The sequence below is a fragment of the Heliangelus exortis genome, chromosome 8 (assembly GCF_036169615.1).
Source record: "Heliangelus exortis chromosome 8, bHelExo1.hap1, whole genome shotgun sequence".
NCBI lineage: Eukaryota > Metazoa > Chordata > Aves > Apodiformes > Trochilidae > Heliangelus > Heliangelus exortis.
Genome location: NC_092429.1, coordinates 9,314,953 through 9,332,497, shown reverse-complemented (window position 1 = coordinate 9,332,497; position 17,545 = coordinate 9,314,953). Strand labels below are relative to the sequence as shown.

The window sequence follows — 17,545 nt, the reverse complement described above, 5'->3', positions numbered from 1 at the left end:
AGAGTTTGAAGCTGCTTTGCTGTTTCATGTGTTGATTCAGCAGTAGGAGAAATAGAAAAGATTTGTGTATGTACATCATATTTACTAGATTTGCCTTGTCTTTTTCCTGGCATGACAAATGCTTACAGGAACGAGAAGGGCCATGCTCTGGCTGCTCAATCCATTTATGTTGTTTGAGGCCAGTGTTTCCATAAATTTTGAACTACTCCTTGTCTTTTTCTTTAGTTTCTGAATGAGATCAAGGCTGGATATTTTGCTTAGTTTCATATATACTTTAAAAAGCTATTTCAAAGTGTAATTTCAAAATACGTTGAATAAATTCTCTCATCATTTCTTGTATAACTGCTACAAATTTGCTTTATACTGATCCAAACTTTGGTTTTGGTAGGTTTTTCGTGTACATACTGGAAATGCAAAGTTTTCTTTTAAAATCATTCCAAATTATACTGGAGGTTTTGGCAAAAATTACATTTCTCATGGAGGCTTTTGGTGCCAAAGAAGCAATTAAAATAGATTTGGATTTTTAGGAAATTCAAAAATCAGAAAATCTTAATTCAGTCACACTGAAGTGTGCTGAAGTGATCTGTGAAAATAAGTGTGTGTTGTTAGTTGTTTTTTTTTTTTTTTAAAGCTGAATATTGAAATCTATAGAATCAACCTTTGAAAGTTTTCATCTGATTGAAGTGAGCAGAGAGGATTGTGTATCCCAGAGCTGTCAATACAGCAACATTCCTTCTAGATCTACCAAGAGCAGAAATAGATATTTCTCTGGAGAAAGGAAATCAGTGCTTAGAGGGATAGAAATATGACATGTCTATTGCTTGGGGCAATGATTGTCAGGTTCCATGGATAAAGTCTAAAAAAATGCCTTGTATCTTACATCCTGACTCTGGAGACCCAGGGAGGAATACAGCCTCAGGATCTGGATATTTTTATGGTCATTTGCATTTTCAGAAAGTGTTTTACAATTAATTTTTTTGGTCATTTTATCATACGAGTGTAACTTTCATCTGTGGTAAGCTATTTTTATTCTCAGCAAAATGCTATTACATTTTGGAATATTTTTTTAAGCCTCGTGTGTTTTGGAATTAAGAACAATTTAGCACCCTCCTTGTTGATGTTTAAGTTCCCGGATAGTAAGTTTTAAGAATAATTTCTGTTTACTCTGTTCTCTTAGGCCACGGCACAGATGGAAGAACGACTGGCTGAGTTTATTGCCTCTAATGCTCCAGAGAATGTGCTGCAATTAGCAGATGGGGTCCTAAGTTTCATTCATCATCAAGTTATTGAATTGGCCAGAGATTGCCTGGATAAATCACGTGAAGGTCTTATTACTTCTCGGTACTTTTATGAGCTGCAGGAAAATTTGGAGAAACTTCTCCAGGATGTAAGTGCACTCTGGAAAGTAGAATATATTATTTTGATTGAAACTTTAAACAATAACCCAGAGCTTTGATTTAATGAGAGACAATGTGGATTGCAGGGGAAGGGCAGCTTGTGGGGGTTTCAGGAGATCTGAGTTTTTTGCAGTTTGCTGTGAATCTTCCGTGGGCAAATTTGAGCAAATCACTTCACCTGAGAACTTTGTGCAGAAGTTAAATATACATATGAGTAAGTCAAAAGCAGTCTTTACCTTTTATGAAAATTGAGTTAATCAAGATGAAGGAAACTACTGAACTTTTCTTTCATGTACGTCAAGACTCTGAATGACTTATTAATTACAATAGTGCCTTCAAGGAGTGAAAACTCCAGTTTGTAGTGTTGCTATACATTTTTCATAAAAGGTTTTCTCAAGCTGAACTTAATCCAGTTGTGGTGTTTTTAGTTCTTCAATGTGTTTTGTGATGTTTAAAGCATATGAAAATACACAAGGGGCACGATTTTAATGCATGTTCAATGTGTTTCAGCTACTCATCAAAAACTGCTCTTTTCCTTTAAAATGAAAATAATGTTAAATTAAAAAATCTCTTAGAATTTATGCCATAGCTGTTGGGAAGAGTCAGTGCAATTACCAGTTGTTGGGTCGAGACCTTTGTTCAGGAATATTTTCCTGAGTTTTGAATTAAGAAGAGAGTAAGATGAGAACACGGAATTTTTGAAAATTGGAGTCTTAGATAACAAATATCATGAAGACATCTAGAGACAGAACACCTGAAATAATTTATTTTCTGTGATGATTTTTAATCTATTTGATGAAGATGTGTTTAGATGTCTTTAATTAGTTTGCTAACCCACTGGCATGAATTGCACTGACTTGTGCCCTTTGCCACTCTTTGCTGCTTTTAGAAAATGGCAGATGAATAAAAGTGTTATATTCATATGGTAACATTGTATTAAAAAGCTTTGTGAAAACTGGGGAATATTCTCTTCTATCAGCTAAAAAGCTCTGGCTACTCCATTTATGTGAGTGTGGCTCTGATTTTCCTGATATTTGTTATGCATGGGAGAAAAATGGCTCATATTTGGTTTTCTGGTGCTCTGTTTGTATGGGGAATGTAATTTTGACAAACCAAGAGAAGCAGGGAATATGTTTCAAGGGCCTGTATGGTTGTCTGCCTGTGGGATATTGGGAAACCCTGTGGGTACATTTAATAGTAAAAAATGTTTCCTGGTTAAAGTGGTGTTCTTTGGGTGCTGTGCCACCACCCAGGACTGGAGAATCTGCCTCTAGTCAAATAAATTGTTCAGTGTTTGTGGTCTTTAAAAGGCAGGAAATGGTTTCAGGAGCTCAGAAGCTGTAGAGTAGCCCACCTGAGCAGGGTGAGCTCCATCCAACCATTGGTACTGGTCCCAGCAAGGGGTGGCTGTGGGACGTGGAGGCACCAGACCCATCCTGTGTCTGCAGGGCAGGACCACAGGGCTGGAAGGGAGCAGGGGAGATGGATTTGCTGCAGCCAGATGAGCACGTGCCACTGGGTCCACCTTGTATCTCCAGAGTCTGGAAGCAGGGTATTTGCACACATCAGCCATGATGTGAGGGATCCAGGCCTCTTTGGTGATGGTTTGAAGCTGGGAAGATTTCACTAAAGCAGCAAGTTAGGCTACATTTAGAGGCATGGGTGGAGTAGTATGTTTGTACTGCTTCTGGTCACTGATACTTGGAGCTTGAAATTCTCTGACTCCCAGACTTTCCTCCTCTGTGTGTGAGGTATGATTTCTCATACCATAAGGAATTAAGAGTAATAAATTGGGTCTGGCCCCTTCCAGTCTGTACTTTCAGGCATGTCTTCTGGCCTGAAGAGATTAATCAGGATCCTGGAAAAGGTGTGGGTCAGATAAAGCTGCTTTTTCCTTTTTTCTCTCCTCCATCAGAACAAATTTTCAAAACACACTTCATAAATGTCCTTTTCCCCTTGATCCTGCCTGCATTATCCTGCTGTTCCTAAGCACAAGGAAAGGTGACATTGAGCTGTTATTAGAGAAGACACAGTGGTCATTTCTGGGCTTGTCCAGGAATTGACATTCAGGGCTTGCTTTGACATCTTCCTTCTTAACATCTTCTGCAGAGCAAGGGGGGAGAGAAGGGCCAGTTTTACATTTGATTGATTTACTTTACCAAGTAAGGTGGGGTAGAGACTTAGATTAAAAGGAAAGCTTAGAGAGGCAAGGGAGGCAGAGCAGGCTGGGAAGGAAGAGGACAAAGAAATTAAATATAGTGGAGGAATGCCAAAGACTTCCTACCATATTTCTCATTTGTTTTCTCTGTCCTATCATAGTTCCTTGGCTTTGGTTTTATGTTTTAATATTTAAAAGTTGCTTGTTTTCCCCGGCTTGCCAGTCTGTGCTTTGCCCTTCTGACTTCATCGTAGAAGAAAATAATTGGGACATTTCAGTCTAAACTGGTGATAATATTTCTTTTGGAGGACTTGCCAGAACCCAGGCAGTTTGGAGTCAAGCTTAGATTATTCCAGATTTAAGGGCAGGGTCTTTACCTTTGTTCAGCTTGTAAGGTATCACACAGAATTACACACTGAATCAATAATAGCAACTGGAAGGTCATGAAAAAAATCTTTCACTTGGGCAGTTGTATGGTCTTTGTGGCAGGATATGTAGTTTTACAGTATATTTTTATAACATATAGAAAGATTGGGAAAATGATTTATTGGTGAATAAGGAGGTCAGCAAGTGGCAGGAATACTCACAGATTTTCATGCAGTTTTACTGTCAAAGAATGGATTATCTTGAAATTCTTTTTTAAGGTGCTGAGTCTCACATGTGGTAAAAAAAACTACAGATAAAAACCCAAAAAACTAAAGGCAGACAATATTCTAAACCATAGAAAGGAAACTAGATGTAATACATTGCAGTGTGAGACTACTTTATATATACTCTGTAAACCACATTAATTGGGTGTGCAAATAATGAGCTGTTTAAAATACACCGAAACATAAAGCTTTTACAAATTTTTAGATCCTGGCTTTTGTAATAAAATTCCATCAAATCTCATTAGTTATGGCAAATGAGATCTTTTTCCTTGTTTGGAGTGTGAAATACTAAATGTTATCCAGAAAACCCAATTGCTTATTGCGTCATTGAAATGATCCTGAAGTAAAAATGAATTTAAGACATTTTCTTTATTTCGGAAAACATGAACTTGAATGTAACACTTTACTTAAAGTGAAACTATTGAAAAGTAAGCTAAAGCACTTATATAAAAAGAATAAATGGCATTTGGTTCTTTATCTGTTACTCTGCAGTGGGCTTAGAGGATGGGGCAGGGCCTCAAGTTACCGGGGAAAAAAAAATTGTTAGAATCAGCTATTTCTTGGCTGAATTGGAGGGGCAAAACAAGCCAAAAGAAGTTTAATAGCTTTTGTGTAGGTGTAGCCAATTGGTGAAGAAGGTGAAAGATTACAGGTGTTTCTGTGCATGGAACAAAAGAAACAGGGGAGGGTATTAGTATTACATTGCAGTGACTGATGCTGCACATTGGCAAATGGATATTCTGATCGGGATTGCTTTCTTAACACAAGCCTGAGTGTAAATTTACTGGTTCTTGGCATTGCAGGTCTATTGTTTTGGTTTCCATCAGTATATTAGTTCAATTACAGCCTTGTGACTTGCATATCCCAGTTATTGGTCCTGCTGAACCCCAGGGGAGGACAGTGATTTTAATTTCATGCCCCAGCAGCTCCAGTTAGTGACGGATGGGTCTTTCAGAGAAGGGAATCGGTTTGTAAATTACCCATTGCTGCCTCCCGTGCACGTGTCACTGGCAATGTGTGCAGGAATGGCATCAGCCTCTACCCACAGCCCTACAGCTTCTCTCTCCTCCCCACGGGATGCAGAGGGAGGGAAGCCCTGAAATGCCACCAGCAACCTTCAGCCAAGCGTGTCATCACCGGGGACTGCTTATTAGGTGGCACACCTCATCCCAAGGCACAGAGAAACAGCAGGCAGTGCTTGGCTATATAACCCTCTGGTTTCCAGATACTGTCCTGGGGACAGATTGTAAACAAGGTGTCTGTAGGGATGTCCGGGCTGTCCTGTGTGAGAAGAAAACCAGAAGAGGCAGTTTTACTGAGGATCTTGGAAGAGCAGCGCTGTGCAGGGATGATGGCTGAGTGGCTGTTACAAGTTGTGTTTGATTTTTGTAATCTTTTTGCTTTTCTCGTGTCATTTGGCAGTCACAGTCTAGCTTTTCATTTTCAAAACAGATGACTGATTAAATTAGTTACATTCTTTAGTTATTTGCATAAATTGTTGTAGATGAGTAAAAGGAGAAAACAAAAGCACTTGATTTGAAAGAATAATTTGCTTCAACAGTATAAATGGGTGCCAAAAGATGAACTACTATTTTTTGCATAATATAACTTGCATGGGGGGCCAAAAGTTCATGGGGCTTTCCAGTCCTTTTTCAAATTATTATGCATCCTATTTCAAATAATACAAAATTGTTGGTGTTTTACTTACTCATATAAACACAGCTAACCCCTGGTGATCTGGAATGGCTTTTCAAATGTGAAAGCATTAGTGTCTTTGTGAAATATATATTTTAACTCCTAAGTTTGTGTAAGGAAACTTATTAGGAGACATGGAGTGAGTACTTTCCATGTTCATTTGGGTTATTTTTTTTTTATAATTTGAAAATCATTTTTAGCTAGAAAAAAAATTGCAACTTATTTCAATGCTTTCAAAATAATCTTCTTTATAAGGCTCTGCAGCCAGAAAGCGCCTCTGATGCTCTTTTCAGGCAATGAACTACTAACAGTTACATTGTTTTCTTCAGGGTTAAAATTCTATCCCTATCTTATCAGCTCTGAGTAGACAAATAACATTTCCTATTCTGACCTGTGTCAAAATGAGAAATAAGGTACCCTTTTTGTCCAGTAACAGAATAGCAGTGGCATATTATTTAAAATGCTGCCTGTGTGTTTCTAGCTCAGAATTTCTTCTTCCCTGTGTTTTTATTGTTCTTTTAGGTGATTATTAGAATGATTTGACTTCTCACCCATATATGCCTTTTTCTTAGATGGTACTAATGCACAATGCTCAATGAACCTTTTAGTTTCTTGCTGCTTGTATCCTTGTTGATAAAATATCATCCCGATGAGCAGCTGGCTCTTTGCCAGCATAAGATCATTGATTAAGTTCCAGACTTTATATCTGTGGCTCTGAAATCCTTTTTTATTTGTGCTTCAGGACTCACAATTTAACCACTGTGGTCTTGAGCAAAAGAAGGGTAATTTGGGGAGCAGTTGCCTTAGGTGTTGTTTTTTTACATTTCTTTTAGTGTATTTACTGTTATAAAAAGACACCCTGTCACACACACACACACATACCTTGAAACTAAAGCCTTGAATTTATCCTGAAATCTGGTAAAGGATAAATTCTCTGAATTAGATTTCTATATGCTCTTTGCTTTACTGCTTTGCCTGGTCCTCCGTAGCAGGCAATACAATGCTGTAATTTTTCAGCAGGATTTATGCAAAAAAGGAAAGAGAAACTGAAGTTCAGATTTTTCTTGATGACCAGAAGTTGTTCTAAACCAGAAAATTTTAGCTGAAAATAAAGCCTAGAAACATGTTTACCTGTTAGTAATTAAATAGATGATAATGTTGTGTGGAAGGTAGAATTGTAAAACATCAGAATTCCTCTTTTCATTTTAAAAAACTGAAATAAAACCAGATAATTTCTAATATAAATGACAGGTGATATGATGCAAATAGAGCCTTTGAAATATCTCCTGAATGATAAAATAGGCAGTTGTAATGGGAAAGCTGTGTATGACTTGGCATCTTTGAACAAGCTGGGATTGTTGCCTGCCCTGACTCAGTCACACCTCTTCTGCCGAATTGATGTTTGCTGGTGATTGCTCCATGGTCAGCATTTGAGATATAAAAATGAAGAGCTGACTGCTAGGACCATAATGTGATGTTCTGCTCTCCACAGGCCCATGAAAGATCCGAGAGCTCCGAGGTTGCCTTTGTTACCCAGCTTGTGAAGAAGCTGATGATCATCATTGCACGACCAGCTCGGCTGCTTGAGTGCTTGGTAAGTTTGGGGTGTGTGTGATCTGAAGAGTCTGGTGTGTGTGTGAGGAGATAAGGAACACAAAGCCTTCCAGAGGAACCTTTAAATTCTCATGAAAACGTCGGTGAAAAAGAAATCAATATTTTAAATCCAGAAGTATTAAGTGTTTTTTTGTGTTTTAAGAAAGCTGCTCATTGGTGGTCAGTGATGGGGTCTATAGGGGAGAGCTAAAGTTCACTAGAGAACTTGTTTCTCAGCAGGGTGTTCCTGCATCCCAAAGCTTCTCTTCTGTTTTCAGCTGTATCTGTTAGTCTAAAATCAGTCACACCTTCTTATAATCTTTGCTTGCCATAGAGATCCCATCCACCAAGACTGATCTGATAAGAGGATCCCGTGCTGCATAGTATGAAATACTGCAGTAGTATTTCTTATATAGAATGTGAAATCTTCTCTGCTGGTAAAATAGCAATTGCTGGTTTATTAATAAATTCATTAGCAATTGCTAATGTCAAGAAAGATAGAGAATTGGATGGGTGTATGGTTTGATCAGAAGCGACATTTGAAACCAGGAAAGAGCTACATTGGCTTAACTCAACTGTCAGATGGAGGTGCAGAAGGCAGCACCTCAAATCCTCATCACAGACCTTTCCTGGGACATCTAAGTGTGAGAAAATTGGGATGTGTGTCCTCATTGATGCTTACATTATCATGTAAGCATCTTGTAAGCGATTATCATGTAAGCGATATTCTGGTTTTAGTTCATAAAATGTTCTTGTCCTGTTTTGAATTTAAGGTCTCAGCCATTGGACATCTGGCAGGCTGTAAATGTAATTTTTGCAGAACAAGGTGGTATGTGTTGAGTTGGTTGCTGTAACTGCAGATGTTTTGCATTGCTGCTAAGCCCAAAATCAACTACGGATGTTTCTGAGGAATCTCCTGTGTGGGAGAGAAACCTTTTGTAATTGTGAAGCCGAATCATTTACCTCTCTCTGTCTCTCTCTCACTACCTTGCTCTAGGAGTTTGATCCTGAAGAGTTCTACCATTTGTTAGAAGCTGCAGAAGGCCATGCTAAGGAAGGGCAAGGAATTAAATGCGACATTCCTCGTTATATTATCAGCCAGCTGGGACTCACCAGGGATCCCCTGGAGGGTGAGAACTCTTCCTTTGTACTCTCCAAACTACTGAAATGATAACCAGATCTCCTGGTCACAACATAGCTTAAGGAGGCTTTTATTTTATTGGTTTAAATTCTAGGCCATTTTTCCTTATTTTCTTATTTGCTGTCAAATTCTAGACTGCCCTTTCCAGCCCCATGTCCCAAAGGAGCATTGCTGGGGTAAAGATCACACATCAGCAGTGACAGTTCTTTACTTATGGTGTTAATAATGTCTCCCTGTATTATAGCTGAAACAATGTTGGAAAATGGCTTTATGATTTAACTGTTTCCTCTGTGCTGTTGGCCAGTAAAAGTAAATTTACCTGTTACTTTTTCCATCCCCCTGCCTGCTGGTGGTGGCTTGGTTGGAAAATACCTTGTCATCTTGTCACCCTTCATTTTCCTCTCTAGGAAAAATATATTTGTTGTCATTTGCCATGAGAAACCAGAACCATTATGAATTTTTAGGTGGATATGAGGTTATATATTTACATCTTGCATAGGAGCAAAACCACAAAGAGTAATGCTTTGGAAGAAAATAACAGCTTTTCTGCTAGTTCCTAGAATTGCATATGGCAAATTCAATATACTGTAGATGTACAGCCAAGATGATCCTAAGTTTGGAATCTGTGAGTTTATATTTTTGCCTGGCACTTTGCTACCTGAATCTCTTCTCTTGTGACAAGTTTTATGAGCCTGCATGGCTTGCTCAGCAACAATAGAAAGTGTGACAGAGCCTAGAGATTACTGCAGAACATTTCAGCTATTGAGCTGTACTTTTGTTTTCTCAGGAGAGTGTAATTTTAGCATATATTAGTGGTATGGATAGGACTAGTTGAAATTCTGTGGTGTTTACCAGAATGACAGTGACAGGTTGACTTCAAGTGAAAAGCTATTTGGGAAAATTTCTACCAAAGATTGCTAAATGCAATTTAATAGCATTTGTTGAAATCTGACATTAAAGGAAAATTTCCTTTGATCCCTGTCTTGGGAGAGAACCTTTCCATCACTAATTCCCTTTACTAAAGTAAAATTTTCTTTAGAAATGTGTGGAGATGTCAAGGTGCCTTATTTCCTTTCTGTAAGGAGGGCACCCAGAAATGTCAACAATGTCTGTTCAGAGACTTGAGTTAATGGGTTGTTTGGTTTGCAAAGTTTATAGCATCTCCTAGGACAGCTGAGTAGCCTAAACTAATTGGCTTTCTCCTAGTTTGCTGCTGCTCAGCATTTTGCAGAATCAGACACGTTTCACGAGGGGAGGTTGTTTGAAATGTAATGTTTTTTGTTTTTCTGGACTACAGAGGTGCCACCAGGCTATGTGCAGACACACATGGAACAAGTTTTAATATTAACTAGCTAGCAGTTTTCCCCAATCATGCATTTATTGCTGTTACTGCTTATTATAGTAGCCAACTAGAATAAGTCAGGCTGAAATGAGGACAATTAATTACATTCATCTTTATATAAAATACTGCCTGCAGCTTACAAGATGTTAAAGGTTATCACTGTATAATTGGGGTGACTTTTTACAGAGGGAAAAAATGTCCTTTCTCATCTACAAGCACTTCTTAAAATCCTGTTTGTCTTGTATAAACAAAGAGAATAGTGCTTGATTCAGATCATTAGGAGTAATCTTGCCTCCTTCTTTTCAGAAATGGCCCAGCTGAATAGCTATGACAGCCCAGACACTCCTGAGACAGATGATTCAGTCGAGGTAAAGGAGTAATACACTCATTGTCTAGTGCTTTTTTTTTTCTTTGAAAAGAAGTAGTCTACAGTAAAGAATTAATTATAATGCAGAGTAATTTTGAATAAAAAAAGATTCTGACATTAAAAAGCACATGTTAACACTGTAGTATACACTCAAAGATGTGGAAATCCACAAGATGTGGAAATTCTGGGGTGGTGAAATTCTTTGGAGTTGAAACCAGGCACTATCATCAAGTTTAATTGATGTTTTTTAGAGTTGCAAACAAAAATAATTTTGAGAAATTCTTTATATCTGCATTTGCAAAACATGATGGGTGTTGAAGAGAAATGATTTTAGTATCAGACCATTAGAAAAAATTAAATATATAACTTGCTCGGTTTCAGTGTTCCTTAGTTGTTTATTTCATTGTTTCTTTCATTTTGTTGTTTTGGTTTTTTGTTTTTGTTTTAAATGTATTACTGGGGAAAGGCCTCAGTTTTGTAGTCCACTGACTTTTTGTGCTAATATTTTCAGAAGCAATCTGTAAGGATCCTAGGGTTACAGACAATTACCCTAAAGCTGGGGACCCCAACGTTTTAGAAATTGAGTTTGGGTGAATGATGACTAAAGAAGAAAAGGACAAAAAAGAAACATTGAATTAAGTCTTCCCTGCTCCTGTTTACAATTTGTTGCTTTCCCCAGAGCCGTGGAGCCTCTGTCCAGTCAAAGAAAACTCCATCTGAAGAAGAGTTTGAAACTATAAAACTCATCAGTAATGGTGCTTATGGGTAAGGCTTTTTAGACTTTGCTTTAGAAGAAAATACTGTTATTGTCCTACCCAGCAAAGGGCCATAGCAAGGTTTATATAGCCCATAATGGGTGTTTTTGGGTCCAGAGCATAAGTAAATTTTGCTTGAGTCTTACAGAGGTTCCACACTTGTGATGTCTTCTGCATTCCTTCTGGGAAATGCCATTTTTTGCACATTCTTGTGGTTTCTTAGAAAACAGCCCCTGTACCTGGACGTAGTTTCTAGCTCTGAGGTATTTAAATGGCTCTGAACCTACACACAGCTTCCAGCTCAGGGACCTTTTGTAAAAATTAATTGCTCTACATGAAAGCTTTCAGAATATGGTGTTCCTAATCTCTCTAAGACCTTCCTAGCTGAGACCTCAAGCCTGTTTTCCCAGTAACTATTTCTGCACCATTTCCTTATGGCAGGTAGGTAAAATATAGACACTTTAGGACCTTAGCTTGAGATTACAAAAATACTTTCCCTAAATATTGTCTATAAGCAAAAGATTGTTACTTAGTTTATGGTGAGATTCCCTAAGTAATAGTAACAAAGATGAAGTTTTATGAGTCTGAGAAAATTATTTTGCACCCGTTTCTTTGTTGCTTATCAAGGCAGTGTGTATTCCCTTTCATTTTGTCTGCTTACATCCTGTGATTTGTGCTTATTTGAAGGCTAAATGAGTGAGGGTAAAATTCTGCAGTTGCAAATATTATTGGTGATTCATTGAAACATCAAGAACATTGAGGGAGAAGTACTTATGCTTTTCTGTTCTTCCATGTATCCAGATTATAAATGTTACATGTGACTGTTCATGAGCACTTGAAATGCTAAAAGAAATGCTAAAATTACATATGGTCAAATCTACTGTGAGAAATAATACAGTAAAAATACTACTAGATTTTATTATCCATTGAAGAATCTAGAGTGAAATGGTCAGTTAAAATTTTAACCCCCTTATGCAAACCTATCCAGAATTCTTAAGACATTTCCTGACTTGTCAGTTCACAAATCCTTACCAGTGATAGTTGTTAGTCTGTAACTGAAAAGTAGGGATACTCAGTCAAAACAACAAAACCTGGGCATGTGCTTAAGTGTCTTGTTGGCTGCTTAGTTAACTGCAACTCATTTTCAGAAGGTGATCTGTGGAAAAAGTGTAAATATATTTTTTAGTCAGTGAGGACACAATGGAGCATGATGAAAAGACAGTATTAGACAAGAAGAATTTCTTTCTTTTTAGTTGTATTTCTGCTCAGGTCTTGTGATTTATGTATAACTTACAAGAAAAGGGAAAGAGATGTAGCAGGTTTGCTGTTACTAGTATCTGTCTCTGTCCTAGGTGTATTTTATATCAATTGCTGTTGAGACACAATACTATATTAAATGTAATATACTCCAGAGAAAAGAAAACAAATAGTGTTTCAATTAGGCAGGCAAACAGCATGAACATTTTATTTACAAACTGCATTATTAGTGTGCAGGAATCTAATTATCTGCAAATGAAAGAAATGTAAGGGATACTTCACTGAAGGAAATCCATGGCAACAGTGTCTTGTCAAATTACTTTTATGGAGCTTCTAAATAAATCATGCTGATTCCATACATTTTGGACATTTTTTGAAGTGAAATTATGGCTGTAGTCATAAAAATATGTGCCTCTCTGCAGTGATGCTTAAGGAGGTGAGTGACATTTGAGCCAGAAATATCTCCTTGTTAGTCACATCCATGAACATGCTGCTTGATTCAGGATGTAGCTTTTGGAAGGAAATATTGTGTGGGTTCCTTCTTGTCTAGGGGAGCTTGGGTCTGAGATGGGATTTTATGGAATCACAGATAGGTCCTTCAGGATCCATCCAGAGCAGTTACCATCACTGTTTTTGAAAAACCAAACCAAAGAAAAACAAAACAGATTGAACTGAAAATGGAGTTTTTTCTCTTGTTATGTGTTTTTCCAGAGCAGTGTATTTGGTGCGACACAAGACCACCCGTCAACGTTTTGCCATGAAGAAGATCAACAAGCAGAACCTGATTTTGAGAAACCAGATTCAGCAGGCTTTTGTGGAGAGAGATATCTTGACCTTTGCTGAGAACCCCTTTGTGGTCAGCATGTTCTGCTCCTTTGAGACCAAGCGCCACCTGTGCATGGTTATGGAGTATGTGGAAGGTATGATAAGGTGATAAGGTCGTTATCTGCACCTGCAAAGGAGCCTCAGGTGGGATGGATGTAGTGTGTGTGTAGTGTGTGTGTGTCTCCTTGTAAAGGGTGACATTTCTGAGTGATTTTTAAGATGTGTACATTTGGGGTGTAAGACTGACCAGTTCACTCACTGCTCTGGGCATGATAAATGGGAACATCATCTCATATGTGTATTGTTAGTCTTTTCTTCATGGAAAGTGAGCTCGATCAGCCCTGCAGTCATAGGGAAGGTTGAGATGTCCTTTTAGTGGACTGCCTTGTGTTTGGACTGGTTGAGCTAAGACAGAGAAATGAGTAATTCTACCACTAGTACAGTTTAGTGTAAGGAGATACTCCATCTGTGAATCCCTGTGACTAATGCAACATGATTGCAGAGGAGCTGAGGAAACATAAAGCCACATGTAGAAAACTGCTGGGGTCAGAAGACTGTGTGAGCTGTCTAGTCCTTGCTGGAAAGAGATCCTCCCATTCTCCTATGGGATGGCATGGCTAGATCCATAACACATTTGCTTGGCATTACAGTGAGAACAAGACAGTAAAGAAATGTCAGCAAGGAACACAGTGTTTTTTCTTTAGCAGCCTTTTAAAAAATACAGTCCTACTTTATGCTGGTGGGGTAGTTGTTTGTTTTGCTTATTCTTTGGAATTTTATTTTATCACTGTATCTTACTGTAAGCAACATATTTCCACTGGAGTAATTTCTTATGCCTGTCTTGCTTGGCTGAGACTTTATGAGAAATAAGCTTATAGTTATTGTATCCATACTTTTTCAGATAAATTAGTGGAATTTAAACAGATGTGTTGACATAAAAAAATTTAATATTTATATTTAAAAGTAGAAAGGAAAGTCAAATGAAATGTGTGGCTAGTGTGCCTTAAGAAGCTTGAATAAAGGCCCCACAGACTTTATTCCTTGAGTACCACTGTGTCCAAAGGTGTGGCTGCCTCTCCATGTGTAGGGACCCACTTAGGAGCTGTGGAGGTGTTTACTTACTATTTTAAGAAGCTTGTGTATCAGAAATAGAATGTATCTCAGTGGTGGAAAGCAAAGACTTTTATAGAGAGGACAAATAAACATGAATTGCCCTCCCTTCAAGGCTTGCTTAGGACTTGGAAATGGCATCTGCATGTTTTTTATGCAAGCATGGCCAGCACACCTGGATTTCAATTTTCCTAAGATTTTAATATTTGTTTGAAGCTCAAGACAGAGTAAAGAGGGAGCTTTAGAATTCAGGCTAACAGGTTCAAGAGAGAAATTGCCTTTGGGAAATTTAATCTGGTTTTGCAGTCCAGTAGCTGTTCTTTCTTACTGATCTTTGTGGTTTCACTGTGCTGTATTTGCAATTTTTTTTCTAGGAGGTGATTGTGCTACACTTCTCAAGAACATCGGTGCTCTACCTGTTGATATGGCAAGGATGTATTTTGCTGAGACTGTTCTGGCATTGGAGTACCTACACAATTATGGGATTGTTCATCGTGACCTAAAACCTGACAAGTAAGTCTTTCTCTCCAGCTTCTGAAGAGATAAAGAGCCATTTCTTCAGGGGCTTTCTCCATAGACACAGGGACATGGGGTGTGGAGACTATAGAGATCTTCAGTGGCATCTGACAAGTAGGAGCTTTTATGTATTCTCTTGCTACTGTTGTAAAACCAGATAGACACTGAGAAAAGTTGGGAAGAATGTCTTCAGATATTATCTCAAACCTGTTGCTACACTGATAAAATAATGGCAGAAGGCAGCCTGGTTTCTACCAGCCTTGGCAGCTCTGTGATACTCGGTTGCATAGGAGTTTTCTTCCAGGTGTTTGATGGAGTCATAATGCTGAGAACTTGCTTAGCATTATTGTGTTCTTTTTTTAAAATTGCTTTGAGGAAACAATTACTTGAATGTTGGATTATTTTGCTGCTTCTCTTTCTTCTAGTCTCCTGATAACTTCCATGGGTCACATTAAACTAACAGACTTCGGACTGTCTAAAATTGGTTTAATGAGTCTTACAACTAATCTTTATGAAGGACACATTGAGAAAGATACCAGGGAATTCCTGGACAAGCAGGTAAGCTTGTCTGTTGATGTGGGATCAGATGCAGGATTCTGTCTGGGGATATAATTGAAGTTTGTAGCACTCCCTTTCCACTTCATCACTGTGATGTGTGTTGTTGAATGGGAGGAAAAGATACAAGTCCATTCTCATGTTTGTGTATAAATTGGTATTGTTATTTCAACTTCTTGTTTTGGAGTGATGCATTTCAACTCTTAGTTTAGGATATTGAAAGTGTGGCCCAGGCAGCAGTGCAGGTGTGAACAGAATTTGGCTTAGGGATGTAACACAGTTTTTGCTGGAACGTTGTTCCACGGTCTCCCCCTTCTGGTGCTTAGAAAGTTCCTGACAAGTTCCTCTATGTTTCTTTGTGTAATTTTGCCTGATGGCTTAAACATTGATTTTTATCCCCGTGATATTTACTAAAGGTAATTTTTCTCCTTAACCTTTGCTTTACTAGGCTTAACCAGCTAAGTTCTTGTGGATAACAAGATAGATTTTCCTTTGATGAATGAATAGCTCTTCCATGCACCTGTTTCACCTTGAGCTGCTATTTCCTGGGCATAGTTGGCAGGAACTGTACTGTTCTGTGTGCAGGATCACCAGTGCTTTGTGTACTGGAATTAAGAAGTACTTCTGTCTTCTGAAAATACCTAGGGTGGCAGCTGAATTTTCTCTTTTAGCTGTGGCAAGTGATAATTCATTATTGTCCTGTGGCATTGTCTTCCTCTGCTTCTGAGCAACGATGGTATTTTTTTTTTCAGCAGGAATTTGCTTTGCTTACAGGATCAAAGTCTTGCACTTTGGCAGTGTTCCATTTTTAAAAACTATTTTGTTACTGTTGCTGCTTTTAATCCTGAGGCAACCTGGATCTTCCAGTGTGGTTTCCTCAGCCATTGTCTGTGCCAGCTATACCTCCCAAGTTTAAATGCTGAAGTGTGTAATCATGCTGTGCTGCTAAGTCTGCATCTGTGGCACCAAATTCTGCTAGCAAATTTGTCAAAATTTGAGGTTTGTCAAAACTCAGTTCCTGACAGCTATAGCTGTGCCAGTAGGCATCCACCATGCAGACAGACCTAGACACATAGAATATGCATTTTTCCCATATGCTTTACTATATCTGCACTAAAGAACTACTTAGCTGGCTTTCCCACACTAGAAACATTTCATAGCATTTCTGTGCAGGTAATGTGTTCCTTAAATACAGATTTTTGCCCTGTGGAAGTGGTAGAGCATAGAGTGGTTAGTGGCAAAATATTAATAACTACCTTATAAAGCTCTGAGAGGGGGGAAAAAGGGAGAAGTAAGTTCTGATGTGAATTTGGTGATTTATAGGTTTCTTTCTTGTGTGTTTCACTTGAGGTCTGTGGGACTCCGGAATACATCGCACCAGAAGTCATCCTGCGCCAGGGCTATGGGAAGCCCGTGGACTGGTGGGCCATGGGAATTATCCTGTATGAGTTTCTGGTTGGCTGTGTTCCTTTTTTTGGGGACACACCTGAAGAGCTGTTTGGACAAGTGATCAGTGGTATGTGTCTGATCTGGTTCTGAAAGAGTTTCGAAGTGTGCCATGAAATAAAACCTTGAAAATAACGAGGAATCCACAGTTCAGTCAGGAAAGAAAAATGGTATAAAATAATGGGGTTTAATTTGAAAATATTTATCTTTCTGTGCAGCACCCATCTGAATCCAGCTGTCAAAAGTTATTGAGTTGCTTAACATGTTGCTGGATAGTTCTGTCCTGCATGGTCTGGGAGTCACACAAATCCTTGTGGGATTGGGGAAGCCTTTTTGGGGATTTTTCTGTTCTGTCTTTTAACTTAAACAAAGGAGAATATGAAAGGAACATCCACCAACTCATCTAATTCAGTCTGATTTTAGTTATGTAGGTGCAAATGTCTGTCAATTAGTAGTTGTTGTATAAATGAAATAAAAAGGAAGCTCTAAGCTTAACACATTGAAGCTCTTGTACTCAGTACCCTCATGTCTTGTGGCTTTTTAAAACCTGTCTCTTGCTTGGAGCTGGACAAATGATTGCTTTGTCTTCTCTCAGTGAATATGCCAGTAAAAACATTTCCTTTGGGAATGCTTTCTGAAACAGTAAATTTTTAACACATTTGGCAAATGTCCTTTGAAAAAAGCTAAATTCAGCAAAGAACTGAATATGATGCATGAAATTGTTACCTGTGGATTTTT

At 38.3% G+C, this 17,545-nt stretch overlaps 1 protein-coding gene across 12 annotated transcripts in view; it reads left to right on the top strand.

Moving 5' to 3' along the window:
• The window catches only part of MAST2 (microtubule associated serine/threonine kinase 2), a 180,431-nt gene that overhangs the window by 139,689 nt on the left and 23,197 nt on the right, over nucleotides 1-17,545 (top strand). For all 12 annotated transcript variants that reach the window (XM_071750250.1, XM_071750253.1, XM_071750249.1 and 9 more), the window contains 9 exons: nucleotides 1,178-1,387; nucleotides 7,393-7,494; nucleotides 8,491-8,623; nucleotides 10,283-10,344; nucleotides 11,023-11,108; nucleotides 13,067-13,275; nucleotides 14,665-14,803; nucleotides 15,232-15,364; nucleotides 16,712-16,877. In XM_071750250.1, the coding sequence (XP_071606351.1) occupies nucleotides 1,178-1,387; nucleotides 7,393-7,494; nucleotides 8,491-8,623; nucleotides 10,283-10,344; nucleotides 11,023-11,108; nucleotides 13,067-13,275; nucleotides 14,665-14,803; nucleotides 15,232-15,364; nucleotides 16,712-16,877 (1,240 nt within the window). The remainder of the gene's footprint in view (nucleotides 1-1,177; nucleotides 1,388-7,392; nucleotides 7,495-8,490; nucleotides 8,624-10,282; nucleotides 10,345-11,022; nucleotides 11,109-13,066; nucleotides 13,276-14,664; nucleotides 14,804-15,231; nucleotides 15,365-16,711; nucleotides 16,878-17,545) is intronic.